The following is a 20,598-nucleotide window of genomic DNA, read 5'->3' on the forward strand; positions in this document are numbered from 1 at the left end:
TTATTATTATTATGTATCAAAAATCACATGAATATTGTAATAATGTGGCAATGCTTTTAAAAAAAGAAAAAACTATTTTTCGTTTTTTTACACGCACGTATTCCTTTATTTCTTCGTGTGAATCACAAATTTTTCTATACAGATGGAGATGGTTGCTTGCTTGTTTGTTGCTGCCCTTTGTTATGAGTATGAGGTTCTTGATAGACCGTTTCCCATGACTATTATTAGAACCCATCTCGTTTCCCATAGACCAGCTACCACGTGTTCCGCACGCGACCGCAGCTTCTGTTTCTCTTTCTATCTCTCGCTCTTTCTTTCTTTCTTTCTTCGTCGTTCGTCGCCGTCGAGACGCGCGAGGTCTACCGGATCTCTCTCCGCCGGTATGCGCACGTTAGTGCAGCTCTGCCATCTCTGCTAATTGGCACTCTATGGCTCCGTTCCAGAACATCCGAAGGCTCGCCGATGGTGTATTCCTTGTTGCCTTCGAAGCCGCCAAGCGATCCCCAGTCTTCGAGGCCGCGAGGGCTGGGGAGATCGAAACCTGGTTTCGAAATCCCTAAAGGAGGTCCCTCGTCTCCGCTACGGATCTCACCGGGCTTACGAGTGGGAGGTCTCGTGAATTCTCTGGCCCTCGGGCCAAGGAATCAGTAGTCTTCTTCTCTGATGGCCCTGAAACGAACGCTTCCGCATCAGGATCCGTTTGTGAGGTGATTCCATCAGCTGTAATCGCGAATCAGGGGGAAAGTTTGGAGTTTGGCAAAAGAATTGCAGGAGTCTAGTGGGGAGAGCGAATTGCAAAGCTCAGGTGGGGAGACGGAAGAACAACGGATGAATGTGGGTGAATCAAGAGATTTGGACGCAGTGAAGGAAGAAAAAGTTGTAACTTTGGGTGATTTGACAAATGATGGTGCAAGTAATGAAGAAAAGGATGTTAATTTGGTTGTTTCTGCAGAGAAGAGGGTAACAGATGGCGGCTGCGCTGAAATTAGTGCTGGCGTCGCTCCAGTGAAGAGGAGAAGGCCGCGGGAGAGGAGAGTCCCGTCGACTCCTTTCAGTAGAGCTCTTGGGTACGTTGATTGGTTCATTAAATCAGCAGAGTTCATTCTTATTGTTTTTCTGAGCTGCGTTCTTGAACTTTTACATTGAAATCCTACCCAAAAAAAAAATTTAAGAAAAAGAAGGAAAACTTCAAATTGTGAATGCAGTATTCAGGCATTCATACAAACTCGCATGTATAAAGGTCCTTACTTCGATGCATATGGATAATGGATCCTCTTTTGGCTTTTCACTAGTAATCAGGCAGTTCTGTAGATATATGCCTTGTAGTGCTCATTCTTGTAAACTCATCTGTCGTTCCATTTGACCAACAGGTTTGCTGGATTGGGAGCTGGGCTTGCATGGGGCACACTCCAAGAATCTGCAAAAAGGCTTGTATTTGGTACGCCTGATTTGGAAGATAAGCAATCTGCAATCTCACCGTTCTTGTCTGAGCAAAATGCTGAACGTTTGGCACTTGCACTCTGTAGAATGCGAGGGGCCGCACTCAAATTGGGTCAGATGCTTAGCATTCAGGATGATTCTCTTGTGCCAAAACCGGTATTCTCATAATCCCCGCTGATTTTATAATTTGATGCTATGTTCCAATTATTTATGGGATATTTTTTCTGGAAAGTCGGTTAGAAAGTGTTCCATGGTATCCCCTCTTTCCAGAACAGGGGGGGTTTGGTTCCTATGTTATCCTGTGAAAGAGGTTTGTTTCTGTGATTTAACCAGTTTGATGAGCAGTTCAGGATTGTCAACTTCTTTGTTGATTGTACATCACTTGTCATGTATAGAAATGTAGCTAGTGTTCATAATAGGTTGTTGTATGCATTTGGTTATGCATCTCTTCCAGCTGAAGATGTGGTCCATCTTGAACTGGTTTGTGTTGAACTTCTGCACTAAGCTTGTGTCTGATGTATTGCTTGACCCTATGTTTTTTTAGATTTTTGGCAGCTTTGGATATTGTCCGGCAAGGTGCTGATGTGATGCCAAGGAGCCAGCTCAATGATGTTTTGGATTCTGAATTGGGTCTCAACTGGTCGTCAAAAGCTCAGAAGTTTTTGATTATGAGCCGCTAGCTGCTGCAAGTATTGGACAGGTCCTTTTTATTTAATGCTAATGATTTTGAAATATCTTGGAAAGATATGTCATGTCCTGAAGTTTTTTACATGGCTTTACCACATTACTGTATATCCTTTACACTCCTTTATCTGCCTTCTTTGATCTGTGTACTGCGAAATGGTGTCATGTCAAAATGCAAAATCAGTGATTTTTCTCTCTTGTCCTTTGTATTTTTAAAACTTAAGGCAGACAAATGCATGATGGTTTGTGTCTTCCAATCATTAACCAGTATCTCATTTCTCTTGTCAGGTGCATCGGGCTGTCCTAAAGGATGGGTTGGAGGTTGCAATGAAAATACAGTACCCTGGTGTTGCAGAAAGCATTGAAAGTGATATTGACAATGTGAGAAGACTTTTGGATTATACAAATCTTATACCAAAAGGCCTTTTTCTTGATAGAGCTATCAAGGTAAACTGGAGCCTTGCAGCTGTAGCACAGTCCTGCAAAAAATTCTGGACACATTTCTTTAAATAATTATTTTCTAAAGGTTGAATTGTCCTTCTATTAAGGAAAAGTTCTGTATGATCACTTGTAATAAAAAGCTAATGATCTCCTTTAATCTTTTCCAGGTTGCAAAAGAGGAACTAGCTCGAGAATGTGATTATTTGTTAGAAGCTGCAAATCAGAAGCATTTTCGAGAGCTATTGTCCAACTCAGAAGGGTATTATGTGCCTATGGTCATTGATGATATATCAAGCAAAAAAGTGTTAACAACAGAGCTTGTTACTGGTAATTTTCTTGTGTATTGTATTCCTTTTTCTATCATGCAAGGATGCTGAATTTTTTTCCTGTTAAGTAAAAATTTTTTCTGACATGTACTTTTTCAATTGGTGAAACTAAAAGTTTTTCCTTTGTTTGCATTGACATGAAAGAACTCCTAGGAGTCATCACTTTTCAATTAGGTGGTGGTGGCTTATGCACCGCTGCCTCTTGTTCTTAGGAATTATGTATGTCAAGCTATATGTTCAGAAGATAGCTGTAGATGCTGTTTTCTGCATATTGAAAATCTGCATGTCATGAACTGCACTTGAATGACTGCACTGCATAAAGACCCTGAACAATCACACATACTAAATATTGGAAACTGGCCAATCATACCGTGTTGTTGATTCTCTGTTTTCTTTTGCAAGGGAGTTATAAGGATACCATAGGAAGTTGAATAATAATTTCCCCATCTTATTGTTTAGTGGAAGCTAGGAAGCATGGATTATATTGACATTTTTACAGCAATATTGACACATTCTTGTGATGAACCATTCTTTTGCAATGCTCAGGAGTCCCTGTTGATAAAGTGGCACTACTAGATCAGGAAACTCGGAACTATGTTGGAAAAAAGCTGCTTGAGCTGACTTTGAAGGAGTTGTTTGCTTTCCGCTTCATGCAGGCAAGTTAAACACTTCTTTTTTTGTTTTTCCAAGTGTGTGGTTCAAGTATCATGGGTTGTTCTCTTCTAGTTCATGTTATAGAAGTTAATAGAGAATAGTAGACACCAGCCCCCTCCATGCTGTGTGTGCATGGTTGATAACTTCAGTATGTGTAGAAAAATGGTTTCTGATCAGATGAACATCAGATATTGTTAGAGAGTTGTGCTTTTTATTTTGGAACTTCTTTGAACCCTTTCCTCTTCCTCTCTGACTGTCTGACATCTTTGTCTTATTGTAAACAGACAGATCCTAACTGGAGCAATTTTCTCTATGATGAACCCACCAAAATGATCAATCTCATTGACTTTGGAGCAGCTAGAGAGTACCCTCAAAATTTTGTAGATGATTATCTTCGAATGGTAATGCTTTTGTTGCATAAATTTACTCTTGGTAGTTTTTGAGCCAAAATTTCCTACTCTCTCTTGATATATTATGTGATCAAGCATGTTCCTGTCATACAATTATATCTATTATGATGATCAAATCAAATCTATGACGCTAATTATTTATTTTTTTTGACTTGAATCCTTTGGATTAACAGGTGATTGCATGCGCAAACAGTGACCGAGATGCAGTTATTGAGATGTCCACGAGACTTGGTTTTCTGACAGGTGAGGAATCAGAGGTAATGCTAGATGCCCATGTCCAAGCCGGTTTTCTTGTTGGCTTGCCGTTCTCCAAATCTGGCGGGTATGACTTCCGTTCAACCAACATCACCCGCAGCATCTCTGACCTGGGCGCGACGATGCTCAAGCACAGACTCACTCCTCCACCTGATGAAGTCTATAGTCTTCACAGAAAACTATCAGGTGCTTTCTTGGCCTGCATTAAGCTCGGCGCAGTAGTACCATGTAGAGAGTTGTTACTTGATGTCTATAGACATTATTTGTTTAGTGATGAGAGCTCACAACTTGCCTCCAGTTCTGTGTAATGTGTATTCTTTTCTTCTTTCCAAGATAGTCAATAATCTTGTGCTGCAAAATGTAGCTTGATTCTTCTGAACAATGTATCCCCCCACAGTGATGATTTACACTAAAAAAATTTTCAATTCACTACAGTTTCGGGTTGTCAATGGGCTCTGGTCCTGATGGGAAACTCAATTTCTCTACCCCGTTGGGGCCGGGATGGGGAATATCCGTCCCGTCCTCAAAATGTAATTTTAAATTATATATATTTAAATTTTTTAAGTTAATATTGCGGAAGATTTGTTGATAAAGGTAAACTTTGAGTTAGGAGTATTTGTTGTAACATTATTACAAATGATTAGAGAGTGAATCGTTGAGATTTAGATTTAAAAAAAAAAAAAATTATACTTATTTATTTTTGAAAATTATAAATTTATTTTAAATAAAAATATATTATTAAAAAGATAATAAGTATGATGTGTTAATTTATAATCAAGATTTGTGTGATGCTAATGCATAATATAACTTGCTCTTAATTTTTTTTACAGTACAATTGAGTACTCGGGTCTCTTGTTATATCGGGTTTCGGGTCCAAACCCGATAATCTAAAAGACCAGCAGCGCTAAGGACACCGGCTTTCGGGTTTCCACTTTCCATATCGAAGTCGAAGCCGCCATTGCTCGCAGTCTACTCCCTGGTCCTTGATGGCGGAGGAGAAATGGCGGATGATCCGCCCCTTCTTCTTCATCCTCGCGCTTCATTGCCCTCGCTGTCTTCCCTCTACACCCGTGGCTTTCTCCTCACACGCACGGAGCTCTCCTCCTTTAGCCGATGCTCGGATGATCACCCATGCTCAGCTCCCCTCAACTCCACCGCCCATTCTGATCCCTTTCAACGTCCAGATCGAGATCATGATCAGTGGTGCTGGACCAGGCCGGCAGTTGACCGGATTGTCATCATTGTCCTCGACGCACTCCGCTACGACTTCCTCTCGCCGAGCACTTTCTTCGAAGGTGAATCTTGGATAAGGTTTGAAGTCTCTGTCTGGAATTTTATGCAATTTAATGTGTTTTTGGGATGGATTTGTTTTGCTTTCAGAGAAGAAACCATGGATGGACAAGTTGACAGTGCTGCAGAGGTTGGCCGCCAAGGAACCATTATCCGCTAGAATTTTTAAGGCCATTGCGGATCCTCCGACGACTAGCTTGCAGCGTCTCAAGGTGGCATATCTTTTGTCTTTATTGTCAATGTTTTCCTATGTGAGAATTTGTTTAGTTTCGCTTTCTTTTATGATGTATTGGCTAGGAAAATCAGGTTAGAAAAAGAAATTATTATTGCATAGATTTGAACATAGTAAATTAGTGTTTATCTTGTTTAGATGTTAGATATGGTATATCTATAGGTGTTGATTTTAAGGTAAGTTAATAAAATATAAATAAATAAATAAAAGAGGAAAAATATCCATGAATTCAGTAGATACAAAGAATTCACCTTGAGAGAGGAAGAAACTTTCCTGCCACCCACCAGAAAATTTGTTGCTTCATGCTTGCTATGCATTGTTCACATTAAACCCCATACTTAAGTTACACCTTGGAAACAGTGATGAGGTTTTTCCTTACAGGTCATGTCTGTTTATAAAGTTCATCTCTGTTTGTTGAATTTTTAAAATTTATAGGGTTTGACTACTGGTGGGCTTCCAACCTTTATTGATGTGGGAAACAGTTTTGGAGCTCCAGCAATTGTTGAAGATAACTTGATACATCAGGTTTGTTTACATGCATAATGAAGAGTGTCAATTGGCAGAGGAAACATCTTTACTCATTAACCCATGGAGCTTTAATGATATTAGTATTGCATTTCTAAACATGATACAAACAGATGGCTCAAAATGGAAAGAGAGTGTTGATGATGGGTGATGACACATGGTTGCAGTTGTTTCCTAATCATTTCAAAACAGCGTACCCTTACCCTTCCTTTAATGTTAAAGATCTGGATACGGTATGCATGTTTAAAGTGTTTGCTTTTGTTGTAATTTTGTGTTGTTCATTTTGTATGGAATTTCGACTGTTGTGCTTATGTTTCCTGGCTTATTGTAGCTGTGAGATTTATTGGCAGGTGGATAATGGTGTCGTCAAACACTTGTTTCCATCATTATACCAGGATGACTGGGATGTCCTTATTGCTCATTTTCTTGGTGTGGTAAGTTAAGGTACTTAACTCTCTAACGACCAACCCTTCTAAAGATTCATAAGTTTCAGCTATGGATATACGCTTTTCACTCCTGTAATCACATGTCTCTATGAGTAATTCATTCACTTGGTTCAATTGGATATCCACCACTATTATGGAAAACATTCATGATGGGCTAAGAATTGTGCTTTGCAATCTTGAGAAAGCTTTTATGGTTCCATTTAGATTATTCTTACCTAGATACCTATTTTTACCATGCTGATGTTTTATCTGTCCCATAATATATCTTTTTAATGGATGCATGTGTATTTTAGGATCATGCAGGACATATATTTGGTGTTGATTCAATGCCAATGGTACAAAAATTGGAGCAATATAACTCTATTCTAGAGGTATTCTTGTACCTTTTTTTTTAATGAATAATCTTGTATCATATGTTACTTTCTTGATAATACTTCTCTTGCGTTTAGTCTTAGTCATTAATTTCCATGGTATTGTTAGGTAAGTGGACAAAATAAGTATAGTGACTGAAATTTGTAGCTAGTAAATAAATATAATATGAATAAACCCTGATCAATGCTCAATGGGTAATCATCTAACTATTCTCTGTTAATAGCTAACTTAGGATGGTTCTAGGAATGTGGCCTGGGATGACTATTTCTTGGTTGCCACCTCTCAGAGTTAGTGTTCGGGCATAAGCTTTTGATATAATAATGATAAAAATTCTCTTTATCTGTTTGCTAAACGTGGACCCGATCATAAGTTCCTGCATAGTTAATACAGAAGAAACCTCATGACCTTCGAGCCATACTTTGTTTTCACCAATTCTTTTCATGGTCTGAATTTTTTTTTTAAGTATAAGTATAAACTTTTTATTTTACATTGAATTTTTTTTTTTTTATTAATTTTTAATACCCTCAGTAAGTAATTGATTGTTCATTTGTAGAGAGTTGTTGAGGTTCTCAAGAACCAGTCTGGACCTGGTGGGCTGCATGAGAATACTTTACTTATTGTCATGGGGGATCATGGCCAAACCTTAAATGGAGATCATGGAGGAGGAACTGCAGAAGAGGTCTTGTTCATACTCTTGTTCTGGCACCTTTTTATTTTCCTGCATTTGAAGCTGATTATAGATTGTATGCATGAAGGTTGAAACATCACTATTTGCAATGAGTTTGAGGAGTCCTCCACCTTCTGTATCATCTATCCTTGATCACAGCACTTGCAAACTGGATTTGGTAAGGCTATGACCTTGATGAAGTGCATCCCCTATGCTCATTGAAACTGTTCCTGAAATGTCTTTAGTTGTTATCTTACCACCTAATACTCGAACTTCACGTATATCTTCGAACAGAATGCTAGTGTATTCGGGTATAGATATTGAAAATTGAAGGCCTATTGTCATAAGCAGTTTGTGCCATAATATCTACAAATACCATTTTGCTTCCCAATAAAGAGAAGATGTTGGCATAATGTATTGAATTTTGATATTTTTTTTGGCAAAAAAATAAAAAAATAAAAAACATAAAATAAAGAAATACAAAATCAGATGCCACAAGCTTCAAAGCTCCATTCAAGAGGCTCTATAAGAAGATTACATCAATTTTGTAATTAGCCTAGAGTCTTATTTTAATTCACCTACAAGCAATTTTACATTGCTGACATTTGTTAGTTGATGGAAATGGTGCCAAATATGACAAGAGAATTATACTCTATAAACACATTTGCACCTAACTTCTTACTGTTATCTTCTTTCCTGATTACAACCAATGCATGCTCTCTCTTAAATTTCTTTTTATTTGGTGCTATGATTTTATTTTGATTTTTCAGGAAGGAGAAATGATATGCACAAGCTCCATGCAACAGGTTATATGCAATAACTAATTCTGATTATGGCTAAGGTGGATTTTCATTTATTAAGCAGTAACATTTCTTTTCCTAATGTTCTTTGATTATTCATGCAGCTTGATTTTGCAACAACTTTGGCAGCACTTCTTGGTATACCCTTTCCTTTTGGAAGGTGCACTCTGAACACATTGTTGTTATCCTTGCTTTTGTATTTGATAATTATAGCCTACACTATGACATGGGATTTGTGTCCATTGACCTTATTCTATATCAATGATTGTCATATCAGTTGAATTATTACTTGGAGACTTTTGATTGCCAAAAATTGATCTGTGGAAATTGTATCTGGAAATCATTAGATATGTGAACATTTACTCATAACATGGATACTGTTCCACTCTTTAGTGCTAGTGAATTGGTTAAGCTGCTTCAGGTTACTGCCTTCTTTGAAGATAATTTGATATTATCTTTGCAGTATTGGGTGTGTTAATCCAGAGCTTTATGCCTTGAGTGGTGGTACATGGGATGGACAATGGACTAAAAATAGAAATCAAGAGTACTGTTCAGATTTGGAAGAATGGATGCAAACCTATACAAATGTTCTCTGCATAAATTCTTGGCAGGTAAATTTTTCTCCTTCTTGTTTCCAGATGTTGTCAGGTGTAAGAGTTGTAAGAATTTGATATAGATGGAAATGATACATAATGTATATTTTAACTGCTAGATAGTTTTCTAGCATCTTTATTTAATGTTTTGGGTGCCTCTATAAGGTATAGGATTCAGGATCCAGTTTTCTGCCTTTAGTATTGATCTAGTTCGCTCCTGTAGATACTTGACATTAGCTCAAAAAGGTCAGGATAGGTTCGGAATTGGGGTTACTCAATTCTCATTTCTGGCAGCAATCAAAATCTAAACATCAATAACTTCTTTAAGCATCTGATTAAAATGATTCTTTTATTGGAGTTAATAGTCCTACATAGGTTAATTTTGTAAATATGAATTTGAATATATAAACAAGGGTCTCATCCTATCAATTTAAGCTTTTGAGTTGAATTGGATGAAAATAATGTTTGGTTTGCATCAAATTTATCAGAACTTGGTTAATTGGCTTGTTATGATTGTTTGCAACGTGGCTAGTTAAATAGACTATGTTTCAAAGGGGATATTAGAGTAACTAATGTCCCATATCGGTTAACTTGGCAAATATGAATATGAATACATGAGTTTGAGTTTCTCGTCCTGTAAGTTCAAGTTTTTGGGTTGAATTGGATTGGGATAATATGTTTGGTTTGCATCTAATAAGAGTTATTGTGCTACCTTCTATATATCTACAAACTAACCATTTAATTTTCAGGTAAACAGATACATTGACATGTATACTTCAACTGCAGTTATTGGACTTCCTTCTGAAGACTTGCGCCATCTCAGAGAATTATATACTCAAGCACAGACTAACTTGCAAAATTCCATTAGTTCGACATGCTCTGAGTCAACCCTTCAAAGGCAAATTGATGCTTATTCTGATTATTTAGGAAGTGTGGCAAAGCTTGCTCGATCTGCATGGACTGAATTTAATTTAATCTTGATGTTTGCTGAGTCTCTGAAATGTGATGATACTGTCCATTTTCGTCCAGATTTTCTTTATCCTAAGAGTAAACAATCTACTTGAGTTAAACTATCTGGTGTCAGGTATTACTTCCAGATCCTTTCAGGCTAGCATCTGCTCTAGCTTTTGGTGGTGATCCGAGCAGCAAGTTTTCCTTTCAAAACAGCTACATATGTGAGTGTTCCCTTGCTCTGTGTGTTCCTACGTTTTTGCTTCGTATTTTTCTGCTTCATCACCATTTCTCTATTTACTTATCAATTATTTGTTGCTTTCTGTATTAGTGGAAGAAGGGAGAGTGGGATGTTTCCTTTTTGGGCACAACTGGTATACTTAACCTGTGGTCTTCAATCAGAGAGGGAAATTGACAATAGAAGTAAGTGTCAATGCTTCAAATGCTAGTGTATTTAGTTCATTATAATGCAGCTCTTGGAATTTCTTGTCTGGGGATATCTGTTCCAATGGTAGTTATGACATAATGCTGGTTATAAAGTTAATTTAACTGTGCTACTTTGCAGGAACCTGCATTTCTTTTTCTGAATATTATTCTGAGGTTTGGGATTATGATTGGCCAGTCAAAGAAGAATGTTGGTTCAACTTCTATGGATGCACACTTTTTAAGCAGCTTGGATGAAGGTTATACTGTTTGGTTGATTTTGTCCGAGATCTTGCCAATCCTTGTGTTATCCTCATTCACCTTCCTGTTGTACAGGTGGATCTCTAAAAGTTCCACTTGGAGAGGCCTCAAATATTTTTTCCTTGTAGAAGCTGCAGCTAGCTATATGCTTTTAATATTTCATTGGATGTCAGAAAGCAATTTTTTAGCAATTCCCATGGCGCTTCAAGATTTGGGGAAGAATTTTGCCCCCCGTATAATCTATGCCATCGGATTTGGGCTTCTAACTTTAATAATGCTTTGTAAAAATCTAAACCAGAAGGAGCAGCCTTCATCTCCAGCTGAACAAACCACTACTGCAACAGTAGCCATGCTTTGTGCTTGGAGTCCTACTGTCCTAATTCTTTTAGGAAGTCAAGGTCCACCTGTGGCTTTAATATATTTATTCGGAGGTATTTTCTCTTCATAGCTTTAGTTTCATGGTTCTTGTGTTGCCTAAAAAAGAAGAGCAATGCAACCATTAGTGTTTGTTAATCACTGCCACTAAAAAAACCATGTTAGTTTTAGGATCATAAGTTGCCTTTCTGGTTGCGGTCACCTTGTTCAAAGCTGTTTTTATTCAACTGTTATCACAATTGCATTTTTTGGTTTAATTTTTGTTGCATTGTTTTGACATTATAAACGATTCATCTAACAGCATGGTGCATAATAAGGTTTACCATAGGGGAGTTCAGATGGAGCTCAAAGCCAGAAGGAAGTCCTAGTCAATGACCCCATTTCTATCACACAATGGAGCCTTTTGGGTGTGTGTGCCTTTTTCTTTTATACAGGTCACTGGTGAGTTGCCCAGCATTTTGAATGGAACTGTATTACCCTCTATCTTACTGCATCTATTACTGGACATGATCTTCTCACCCTGCACTCTATAGGAATGCTACTATATGTCGTTTTTTTATGCAATTGTATGTGCTAGAGAATTTCATTTGGTGTTAATCGTTGAGGAATTGCATCAAACTAACAATGTCGTGAGATTCAATCCTTCCATTGCTTATTTATCATGGGTCTCATGACTTAAAACTTTTGCTGATATAGTAATTATTGTTTCTGAATGAGCATTGATCATAGAGAACCATTTCCTGCCAGAAAATTATGAGCATTTGATGCAATCATTTACATCTCCTGGCTCTTAATGGGGTACAAAGTCCAGAATATCTGACCATAATGTGCACAATTTCATTTTGGATTATCTCTAGGGGCCGTTTGGTTCGTAGTAATGGCATATTACTACATAACAAGATTATCATGGTAATATAAGTGGGAATGTTATATAATTGGGAATATTGCGGTAATTTGATATAACCATGTTTGGTTGGGAACTCTTATTATCGGGAATAGTTCATTGTCGTGTTTGGTTGTTATGATTATCAATTTACTAAAATATAAAAAGTTATAAGATTACCAAGATAATCCAAGATAGACACCAAATTTGATGATAATAGGATTATCAACTTTTTTTGTAATATTTATAAGTTAGTAATGTGATATTATCATCCAGATTACCACCGGTGCAATGCCAAACGTGGTAATATTTTCAGATTACCACATAACACGTGGTAATCTTTCTACATTACCGTGAACCAAACGTCCCCTCGGTGTTTTCATAAAAATCCAGGACTGCAGGATTAGAAGCAAAATTAGCATTGCCATATGACTGGTTCTCCTGTTCCATAGCTAATTTAGCTAAGGTCGTACCTGAAACATGGCCAAAGTTATTAGCCCTTCCAAGTCTTTTGAAAAATCTGTGACAGGTGGTTTGCAAATACACAGACTGAGTCGTGTTCATTTGTCCTCTAGTCATGAGGGCCTGGCTCTTGGGCAGTATGCTCCTGCTCCCGAATTCTTTAAAATCCCTACTGCTGCCCTCTCGAGTGTCCATATGAATTTCATTTTAGGCAACAAGACAATCTATACTTTGTAGATATCTCTGTATATCATCTAGTGTAGCTCAAGGAAGAAACTACTGGCCTTTCTTTCTAGACAAGAAGGCACGTGTACTGCTCATGTGCATCCCTTTATCATTTACATTCATTGTATAATAGGGGCACAAAGAAATTATATTTACAGCATAAGCATTTTACAGATGCAACTTTACTTCAGGTTTTACGAATGAACCATTTGCAATGAGTTATCTGTTGCAGGTGCACATTTGATGGTCTTCGATATGGAGCTGCTTTTGTTGGGTAAGCTGATAAGAAAATTTCAATCTTTTTTTATTGATTTGACAGTATATGCCAGCTAATCTTTTACCCCCATCTTGAATATTCAAATCGTCTTACGGTCTTCATAGAATAATTCAAGTTGTGCAATCAACAGATTTGATGAATTTAACATAGTCCGCCAAGGTCTTCTTCTTGCAATCGACACTTTTGGTGTACTTCACATCATTCCGGTCATGAGCCTTCCACTACTTGTAACGCTTAAGCATTGTTACTCCAAGCACAGCCAAGTAAAGGCAGTTCTTTTCTTAGTCCTGACTCAGGTAAACGTCCGTTGTGTGGAGTTTGCTTATTTTTTTAGAACTTGCTCTGTTTCATATCAATGTTATCTCATATTGCTCGCGATGTTGTCCTTGGATTTCAGCTGTTCTTGAGTTATGGTTTAATCACAGCAGTGACAACTACATTTACAATAGTATGTGTTACAATTCAGAGGCGACATTTGATGGTAAAACCTCTGGGTTTCAGCTTTATCATAAACATGATAATCTCATAACTATGATTAACCATTTACTTCTTAGTGCCTTAATATTCTTTTGTTTTATACATTTTGCAGGTGTGGGGATTATTTGCACCAAAATACGTTTTTGAAGTCCTGGGCCTGCTTCTCACGGACATCTTAATTTGCCTGGCTTCTCTCTGCTACTACTGATGAGATAATATGCGCATGTGGTGAACATCAATCTTGTTCTTTTCTCCATTTATTCTCAGTTAACCCCCCCATTCTTATACAAAAGAGAGTTGAACTAATTTTGAAAAGCCTTTCTTCACAATGACCGCTGTGCATTCCTTGGGCTCCAGAATGGAAGTATTTCCTTTACAAATTTAAAATCAGTCCCAAATCAGACTAACATCTTAGAGAATAGAAACGTGTGGTCTTAGTGTAGTATCAAATCTTATCATCTTATCTGTATATACTTGTTTTTGGTAAGCGTCCAAGTCACACAAGAAACTTGTTACTGTCATTGGCCTGATAATGGTAGGAACTTGTTGCTTTCATTGGCCTAACTATGGTATGACTGTATGAGTTAGTCATACAAAGGACATGATGAACCCCAAGCAAAACAAATAAATAAATAAGTAGATAATAGGCAATAGATTCTAATACCTCAACGACAATCAGTTAATAGCATAGCACTATTTGTCTTTTTTTGTAATTATTAGTACATAATATACATACATATATATATAATTTTCTAACTTCTCAGAAGCTAAAAAGATGATTGAGGGGAAGAGCATCATTGCAGAGTAAGGGAAAGATGAAAGGCGTCGTCTTGTTTGCCAGATGATGAAGATATGAACATCAGAAGACGGTTATGTCGGCAAGGTGGTGATAAGAGAGGAATAGAGTCCATGTGGACTAGTGGATGTGGTCTGTTGCTCTTCAGCCAAATGAAAACACTAATAACCAACAAAAGCCTAATGGAACCATGCATGCTTTTTCTTTTTTATCATTTATGCCCATTCGCTCTCGTTTTCAATCACAACAACTATGTCTCTTCTTTATTAATAAGTTAAAAGGAATAATATATTTTACAATAACAAAAAAAAAAAAAAAAAGGTGACTATCACCATCTTCTGTTATACCGTTCACTGAATTATAAGATGTATGATTGAATCTCTAATTGACAAATATGTTTATTAAAAAAAAAAACTTTTTGAATTCTGTTTGTCACTATGAGATAAACAAAGAAGACAGGTCCACATGAAGAAATCGGATTCTTTTCTTTTTGCTCTTGCACTTGTTCCATTACCAATTCAAAAGAAGATGAATTTCTCTTCTTGCAAAAAGTGAGGTTTCTCTTTTGACAAATTTGGCAACCAATATGTCTGTATGTGTTGCTGCTTTAATTTACTCCTTTTGTTTTCAAGCTTTCAGTACGTGTATATATATATATATATGTATATATATTAACCAAGCAATATCTCTATGTATGCCTTTTTCTTTAAGTTTTTTTGTTTATTATTATTGAAAGGCTCGTTTATTGGTAAGGTGGCAAGTCATTTTCTCATCATTGCTCCACCGCCAATAAATCACGCTAATCACTTGCCTTTTTGCATGCAAACGTGAACCAAATTTACTAATTAATTCATCAAGTGTCTTAAAAAATATTCTTCTTTAGTAGATTGAAAGAAAAAAAAAATTCAAACGAAATAATGCTGATATGAACTCTTGAACTAATCACATGGGATCTCTGACATGACAATGGCTAGATTACAATCTTGACTACTAAACCAACCAATATTTCTACTAAACAAAATCTAATCTCTTTCTTTATTCAAGTTGAGAGAATTAAGCAAAGGCAAGAGTCAATCTTAAATGCTCCTTTTGTCAAGCAGTTGCATGCACGCAGTTCACATGCACAAGCATTCACTACATTACAGTAAGGAAAACAAACATAGAAAAGAAAAAAAAAAATGCATCCATGTAAAAAAAGGCCTTGTATATCATGCAATACAGGAAGGAGCACCATTTATTAATTAAGACAAGAGTACAAATCTCAATACGACAAGTGAAGTCTTCAGTTTCACAGCTACAAACATCTTACTTTTATGACCAAAAAAGAAAATTACCACACTCTCACACACTGCTTTATAAAAGAATGCGCTTTCTGCAGTTCTCTCTCTCTTTCTCTCTCTCTCTCTCTCTTCGCTCTTCACTTCTTGGAGATCAAGCAGTGAAGAGGAGGAACAGAGCAGGAGAAGAGTAAGTAGCTCATGAAGATGGTGAAGCTTCTTGGGCTTGTTTTGTTGGCTCTGGTGAGATTAGTTTTTGGTTCTGAGGAGTGGCATGGGAATGGGACTGAGGTTGAGTCTGAGTTGAATGTGTGGACTGCTCCTAGGCCTCTGCGTGTGGGTCTCACTCTCATTCCTTCTGCTGTTGCTCAAGGAGCTGGTATCTTGCTCGTATCTCTTTGATCTGCTGGTTTTAGCTTCTTCTTCTTCTTCTTCTTTTTCTTTTCATTTGTTTTGATGCTTATGTTGTCCAAAAATCTTAAAAACAAACTATGTTTTTTTTGCTTCTTCTTTTTTCTTTTGTTGAACCATTATGATTTCCTTTTTCACTGTTGCCAATGTGTATACCCAACAAAATTATTGTCATCATTTTGTTGTGATTTAATATCTATACTCGGCAATGACATTGCTTTCGAGTACTTGAGTGAATGCTTGTTTACTTGATTTACTTTTCTCATTTTTTTTTCCTTTTTTGTTTGATTGTTTTTCTTACGCATGCTCCCAGTATACAATCTTCTGTTTGTTTGTTTGTTTGTTTCTTTAGATTTGGACATTTTTTAGTTCTGTAGATTTGTTAAAAAGTATACTATGGCAGCCTTGATGATTTACTGAGAAACAAACTTTTGAAGTAATGAGCAAAACCTTTGTTTCTGATTTCATGTTGGGAATATATTTCTGATGTATGACATGTTTACATGTTTGTAAACCAGCTTAATGACTTCAGATCCATTCAAGTGTCTATGATTTTTTTCAACCAAGTCTTGAGTCTTTATGTTTTGAGGTTTCACGGAACTCCTGTTTTTTTGCTATTTTGAAGAACTTGTAAAGCGTTGATTGCAAGATTTTTGTTACTGCATTACATTGGAGTGCTTGAGCTTGAACTGATTCTTGTCTTGAATATTTCCTTTCTGTATACTTTTTAGTATGTTTGGATGGAACCCCACCTGCTTACCATTTACATCGTGGCCATGGAACGGGAGCAAACAGTTGGCTTATACAATTAGAGGTGAGATTTCTTTCAAATGGAAAGATTTAATTGGTATGTCTAAGAATATCAATGAAGGCCAGAAACTCAAAACCTCATATCTTATCAGCAGCTAAGTGCTTTTGCATATTTTAATTTTTGGTGAATTTGGATAAAAACTTAATTTGTGAATGCCACAGGGTGGAGGCTGGTGTAATGACATTGCTACATGTGTGCACCGTAAAAATACTCATCGTGGTTCATCAAATTATATGGAGAGAGTGATAGAGTTCACTGGGATATTGAGCAACAAACCTGAAGAAAATCCTGGTTTTCCTCAAACCGAATCTCTATATTGCTTGCAGTGAATGTTTATCTTTTCTAGATCTATAGGTGTGAGTATGTACCCATTTTTTCTTTCTTTTGCTCATAATAATTCTGGTTTAACTGCCCAGACTTCTACAACTGGAATAGAGTCAAGATTCGGTACTGTGACGGTGCATCTTTCAGTGGTGAAAGCTATAACAAGGTTGGTAGATATTGTCTTCTTTTATTTCTTAGAATTAAAAAAAGCATGATTAGATGGGACATACTTCTAAATTCTGGCTTCCAATGTCAATCTGTTATTTCCTGTACATAACAGAGAAGTTCTGTTGATGTAGTTGTTCTTTTGGCCTTAAGTCACTTGTGGATTTTTAATCTTATGTACATTCCACTCTCCCTTGGAATGAGTGGGATTATTTAGTTCCTTCCTTGTATATAGCATCATAAACCAAATCACAATCGGGGCTGGATGGATATCACAAGTTTTGTCAAAGTCTTGTTTCTCATAAATGAATTTGTTTTATTCATTATCACCTTTATGGTTCTACCTCTTAAATGAAGTATTTAATCATCATTCTGTGCTCTTGCATTGTGACACACTATCCTCACTGTTTTAATTATAACACATTGGTAGAGTGGTTGCCTGTACTCTAGCATTTAACCATGTAGGTGAGAGAACATCATACCATCGTGTTGTCATCCATGAGCATTTCCTGATCCTTTCGGGTTAGTGTCACCAAACTTGTTTCCTGCTTATTTTTAGCTTTTCTCCATCCACAGCCAATCTTTCTTTCACAAAGGCAACTACCCTTACCCACTGTTGTCTGATTGTTGTTTTCCTAGAAAAAAGACCTCATACTGATGTTTAATGAGGTGCTATTGTCTTTCTTCACCATTTGACTGTGTAGGGGCTGTTGTATAGTTATGTCAAATATCTTTTAGTGGTTCATTTTTGTGAACCAACATCAAACACATAATATAGACATTCAGGACATTTGACAGTTGAGATGCCCAATACTAACAAGGGGAAGCTCAGGCAGTAGTTATATTGGTTATATTCACGAGAAGTGGTTGAACTGTGTGTTCTTCATTTTTCTTTTTCCTTCATGAAAGCAAACCATCATTTCAAATTAAATCTTTTCATATTTTTTTCTCCTTGTTAGATATCTGCGTCTTGTTTTTTTAGGCTGCAGGACTATACTTTCGAGGGCAGCGCATTTTTTCAGCTGCTATGGAGGAACTTATGTCCAAAGGAATGCGTTATGCCAGCCATGTACTGTTTTCCCACAGCATTTGCTTCTCAACCATGACCTGAATTTTTATTTAACTCTCAGCTGTCAATTATTTCTGCAGGCTCTTCTTTCTGGCTGTTCTGCCGGTGGTGTAGCATCGATAATACATTGTGATGAGTTCGAGGATTATTGCCAAGGAGAACTACAGTCAAATGTCTTGCTGATGCTGGCTTGTTTCTTGATGTGTATGGTTTACATCCTATATATCTGCTGATGGGTTTTTGTTTACATTTAGCTTGTAATTGTGGTTCTTAGTTTACTTTTTCACAAAATGCAGTGCTGATGTGGCTGGTGGCCGTAGCCTAAGATCCTTTTTTTCAATGGCGTGAGTGAATCTGCAGGTAATCATTGGTTGTTCTTTTATTGTACTTGATTTTCTGTGTTCAGGATAATGCACCTTAACAGCAAGAATTTAACTCAAAATCATTGTTCCACCTTAATCTACGTTCTATTGGCAATATTATGCCTCATTTTACTGATGAAATGCAAACAATAACAAAAAGTCAAATGTTCACAGGGAGTGGGGAGGAGCTTGCCTGCAGCTTGTACCAACCACATGGATGCCACTTCAGTAATGTTACTTTTTTCTAATAAAGTTTACTAAGAATATTACAAAAGGCTTGTAAAGGGTCATACTAATTCTTTGTGTTTTCCTCTTCTTGTTGCAGTGCTTCTTTCCGCAGAACTTGCTGCCACATATTTATACTCCAACCTTTGTTTTGAATGCAGCATATGATGTCTGGCAGGTTTTTACTTAGCTCTCTCCAAAACTGTGGTTGAACATGCAAATACTGCAAATATAGACACTTGAAAATAATTTACCAGCTGCTCCAAGATGTATATGCCACATAACATAATTTATTTATTATATATTTTCAGCTCCAGGAAAGTTTAGCCCCCCGGAGAGCTGATCCTCAAGGTTATTGGCAACAGTGTAAGATGAATCACGTTAACTGCAATGCTGGCCAAATTCATGTCTTGCAAGGTATTACTCAGGGATCTTATCCTGATCTCATTTGAAAATGTGTGTGGGACTTGGATAGAATTCAATTTACATGCAAATGTTCTTGGTAATTCAGGGTTCAGGAACCAAATGCTCAACGCAATAAAGATGTTCTCATTGTCCAGGCAGAACGGGCTATTTATCAATTCATGTTTTGCTCATTGTCAGTCAGAGAGGCAAGATACATGGTTTGGAAATAATTCTCCCCGTCTTGCTAATAAGGTAAACTTGTCATTCTATACAAGTGGTTCTTCATTTCTGCATTGTTCTTGACTTCAAACAATGTGAACTTGATAAGCTTAATAATTATGATGAAAGTCCATTAGAGCATTGCTCGAATTAACTTTAAAACCTCTGTCAATTATGCAAACAATGTATCAGATGCTTATGATCATGATTATTACCAAACGAGAGGCTTGGAACTGTAGAGATATTATTGACTATAAATAACTTACATTGGCTTTCATGTCTAGGTGATAGAGATTTGAGTAATATTGATGTTAACATATGGATACCATTGCATGAATTCAAAACCTGTTATCATGTGCAGGGAATTGCAAAATCTGTTGGTGACTGGTACTTTGACCGATGTGGAGTTAAGGCGATAGACTGTGCATACCCGTGCGACAAGAGTTGCCATCACCTAGTATTTAGTCGAACACATTATAATTCTTCATTTCTCCCAAATCTCAATTTTTGAGCTGTATCTGACCACAGCCACCATTCTTCCAACTGATACTCTGATGGAATGACTCATTCTTCTGAGTGGCTGGAAATAAGAATGCTTCATCCAGAGAGACATTGAGAGTAAGTTCTTTACTTGCTATCATTCAATATCCGGCAAGTCAGATTGTCGGTATACTATTCTTCCCCCATGGGTTCATTGTTATAGACATTGCTACTATAGATATGCAGATTGTGCAATTACAGAGTGATCATAAAAAATGTATTATTCATTTTATTGTTATTTGTATGATCTTGGAGTATAATGTCACATGTTGTCGACATTGATAAGAATTTATCAAAGTTATATCTATATAGATCTTATACAAATCTGTGCTCTTTATTTTCTTCTGTCTCCTGTCTTGCCTTTCCTATGCGTGAGTACATTCATGATGTTAATTGCATACAGTAGAGACCGGTAGAAATCAACAAAAGCAATGATGACAAGATCAAATCTGAATATGAGTATGCTGCAAATTCCATTGCAGTTGTTGGCTCTTCCCTTTAAGTCTCCACTTCATTGGTTTCATC

The 20,598-nt window shown here is 36.9% G+C and overlaps 2 protein-coding genes and 1 pseudogene across 2 annotated transcripts; all 3 read left to right on the forward strand.

The window, feature by feature from the left end:
* Positions 1 to 142: 142 nt before the first annotated feature.
* Positions 143 to 4,644, forward strand: LOC120257569 (protein ABC transporter 1, mitochondrial-like; the record flags this gene model as incomplete). Its single annotated transcript, XM_039265024.1, is given in 12 exon segments — positions 143 to 193; positions 250 to 467; positions 563 to 759; positions 761 to 1,067; positions 1,371 to 1,597; positions 1,987 to 2,099; positions 2,102 to 2,140; positions 2,413 to 2,571; positions 2,733 to 2,892; positions 3,438 to 3,547; positions 3,830 to 3,946; positions 4,129 to 4,644. Coding segments are annotated over 12 exon segments (2,088 nt in total), but the record flags the coding sequence as incomplete, so codon positions are not given.
* Positions 4,645 to 5,210: 566 nt separating this feature from the next.
* Positions 5,211 to 14,476, forward strand: LOC120257570. The gene is made up of 22 exons (XM_039265025.1): positions 5,211 to 5,505; positions 5,591 to 5,712; positions 6,168 to 6,257; positions 6,371 to 6,490; positions 6,608 to 6,691; positions 6,997 to 7,074; positions 7,629 to 7,754; positions 7,831 to 7,920; positions 8,513 to 8,548; positions 8,647 to 8,702; positions 9,006 to 9,153; positions 9,885 to 10,182; positions 10,233 to 10,352; positions 10,469 to 10,509; positions 10,652 to 11,201; positions 11,447 to 11,462; positions 11,494 to 11,586; positions 12,948 to 12,989; positions 13,123 to 13,288; positions 13,390 to 13,473; positions 13,582 to 13,697; positions 14,234 to 14,476. Exons 1-21 carry the CDS (start codon positions 5,211 to 5,213, stop codon positions 13,675 to 13,677), a joined length of 2,751 nt encoding a protein of 916 aa, XP_039120959.1. The 3' UTR covers positions 13,678 to 13,697; positions 14,234 to 14,476.
* A 1,159-nt stretch (positions 14,477 to 15,635) lies between these two features.
* LOC120257568 lies at positions 15,636 to 20,391 on the forward strand (annotated as a pseudogene).
* The last annotated feature ends 207 nt before the right edge of the window (positions 20,392 to 20,598 follow it).

Source organism: Dioscorea cayenensis, unplaced genomic scaffold (assembly GCF_009730915.1).
Source record: "Dioscorea cayenensis subsp. rotundata cultivar TDr96_F1 unplaced genomic scaffold, TDr96_F1_v2_PseudoChromosome.rev07_lg8_w22 25.fasta BLBR01002187.1, whole genome shotgun sequence".
Classification (NCBI taxonomy): Eukaryota; Viridiplantae; Streptophyta; class Magnoliopsida; order Dioscoreales; family Dioscoreaceae; genus Dioscorea; species Dioscorea cayenensis.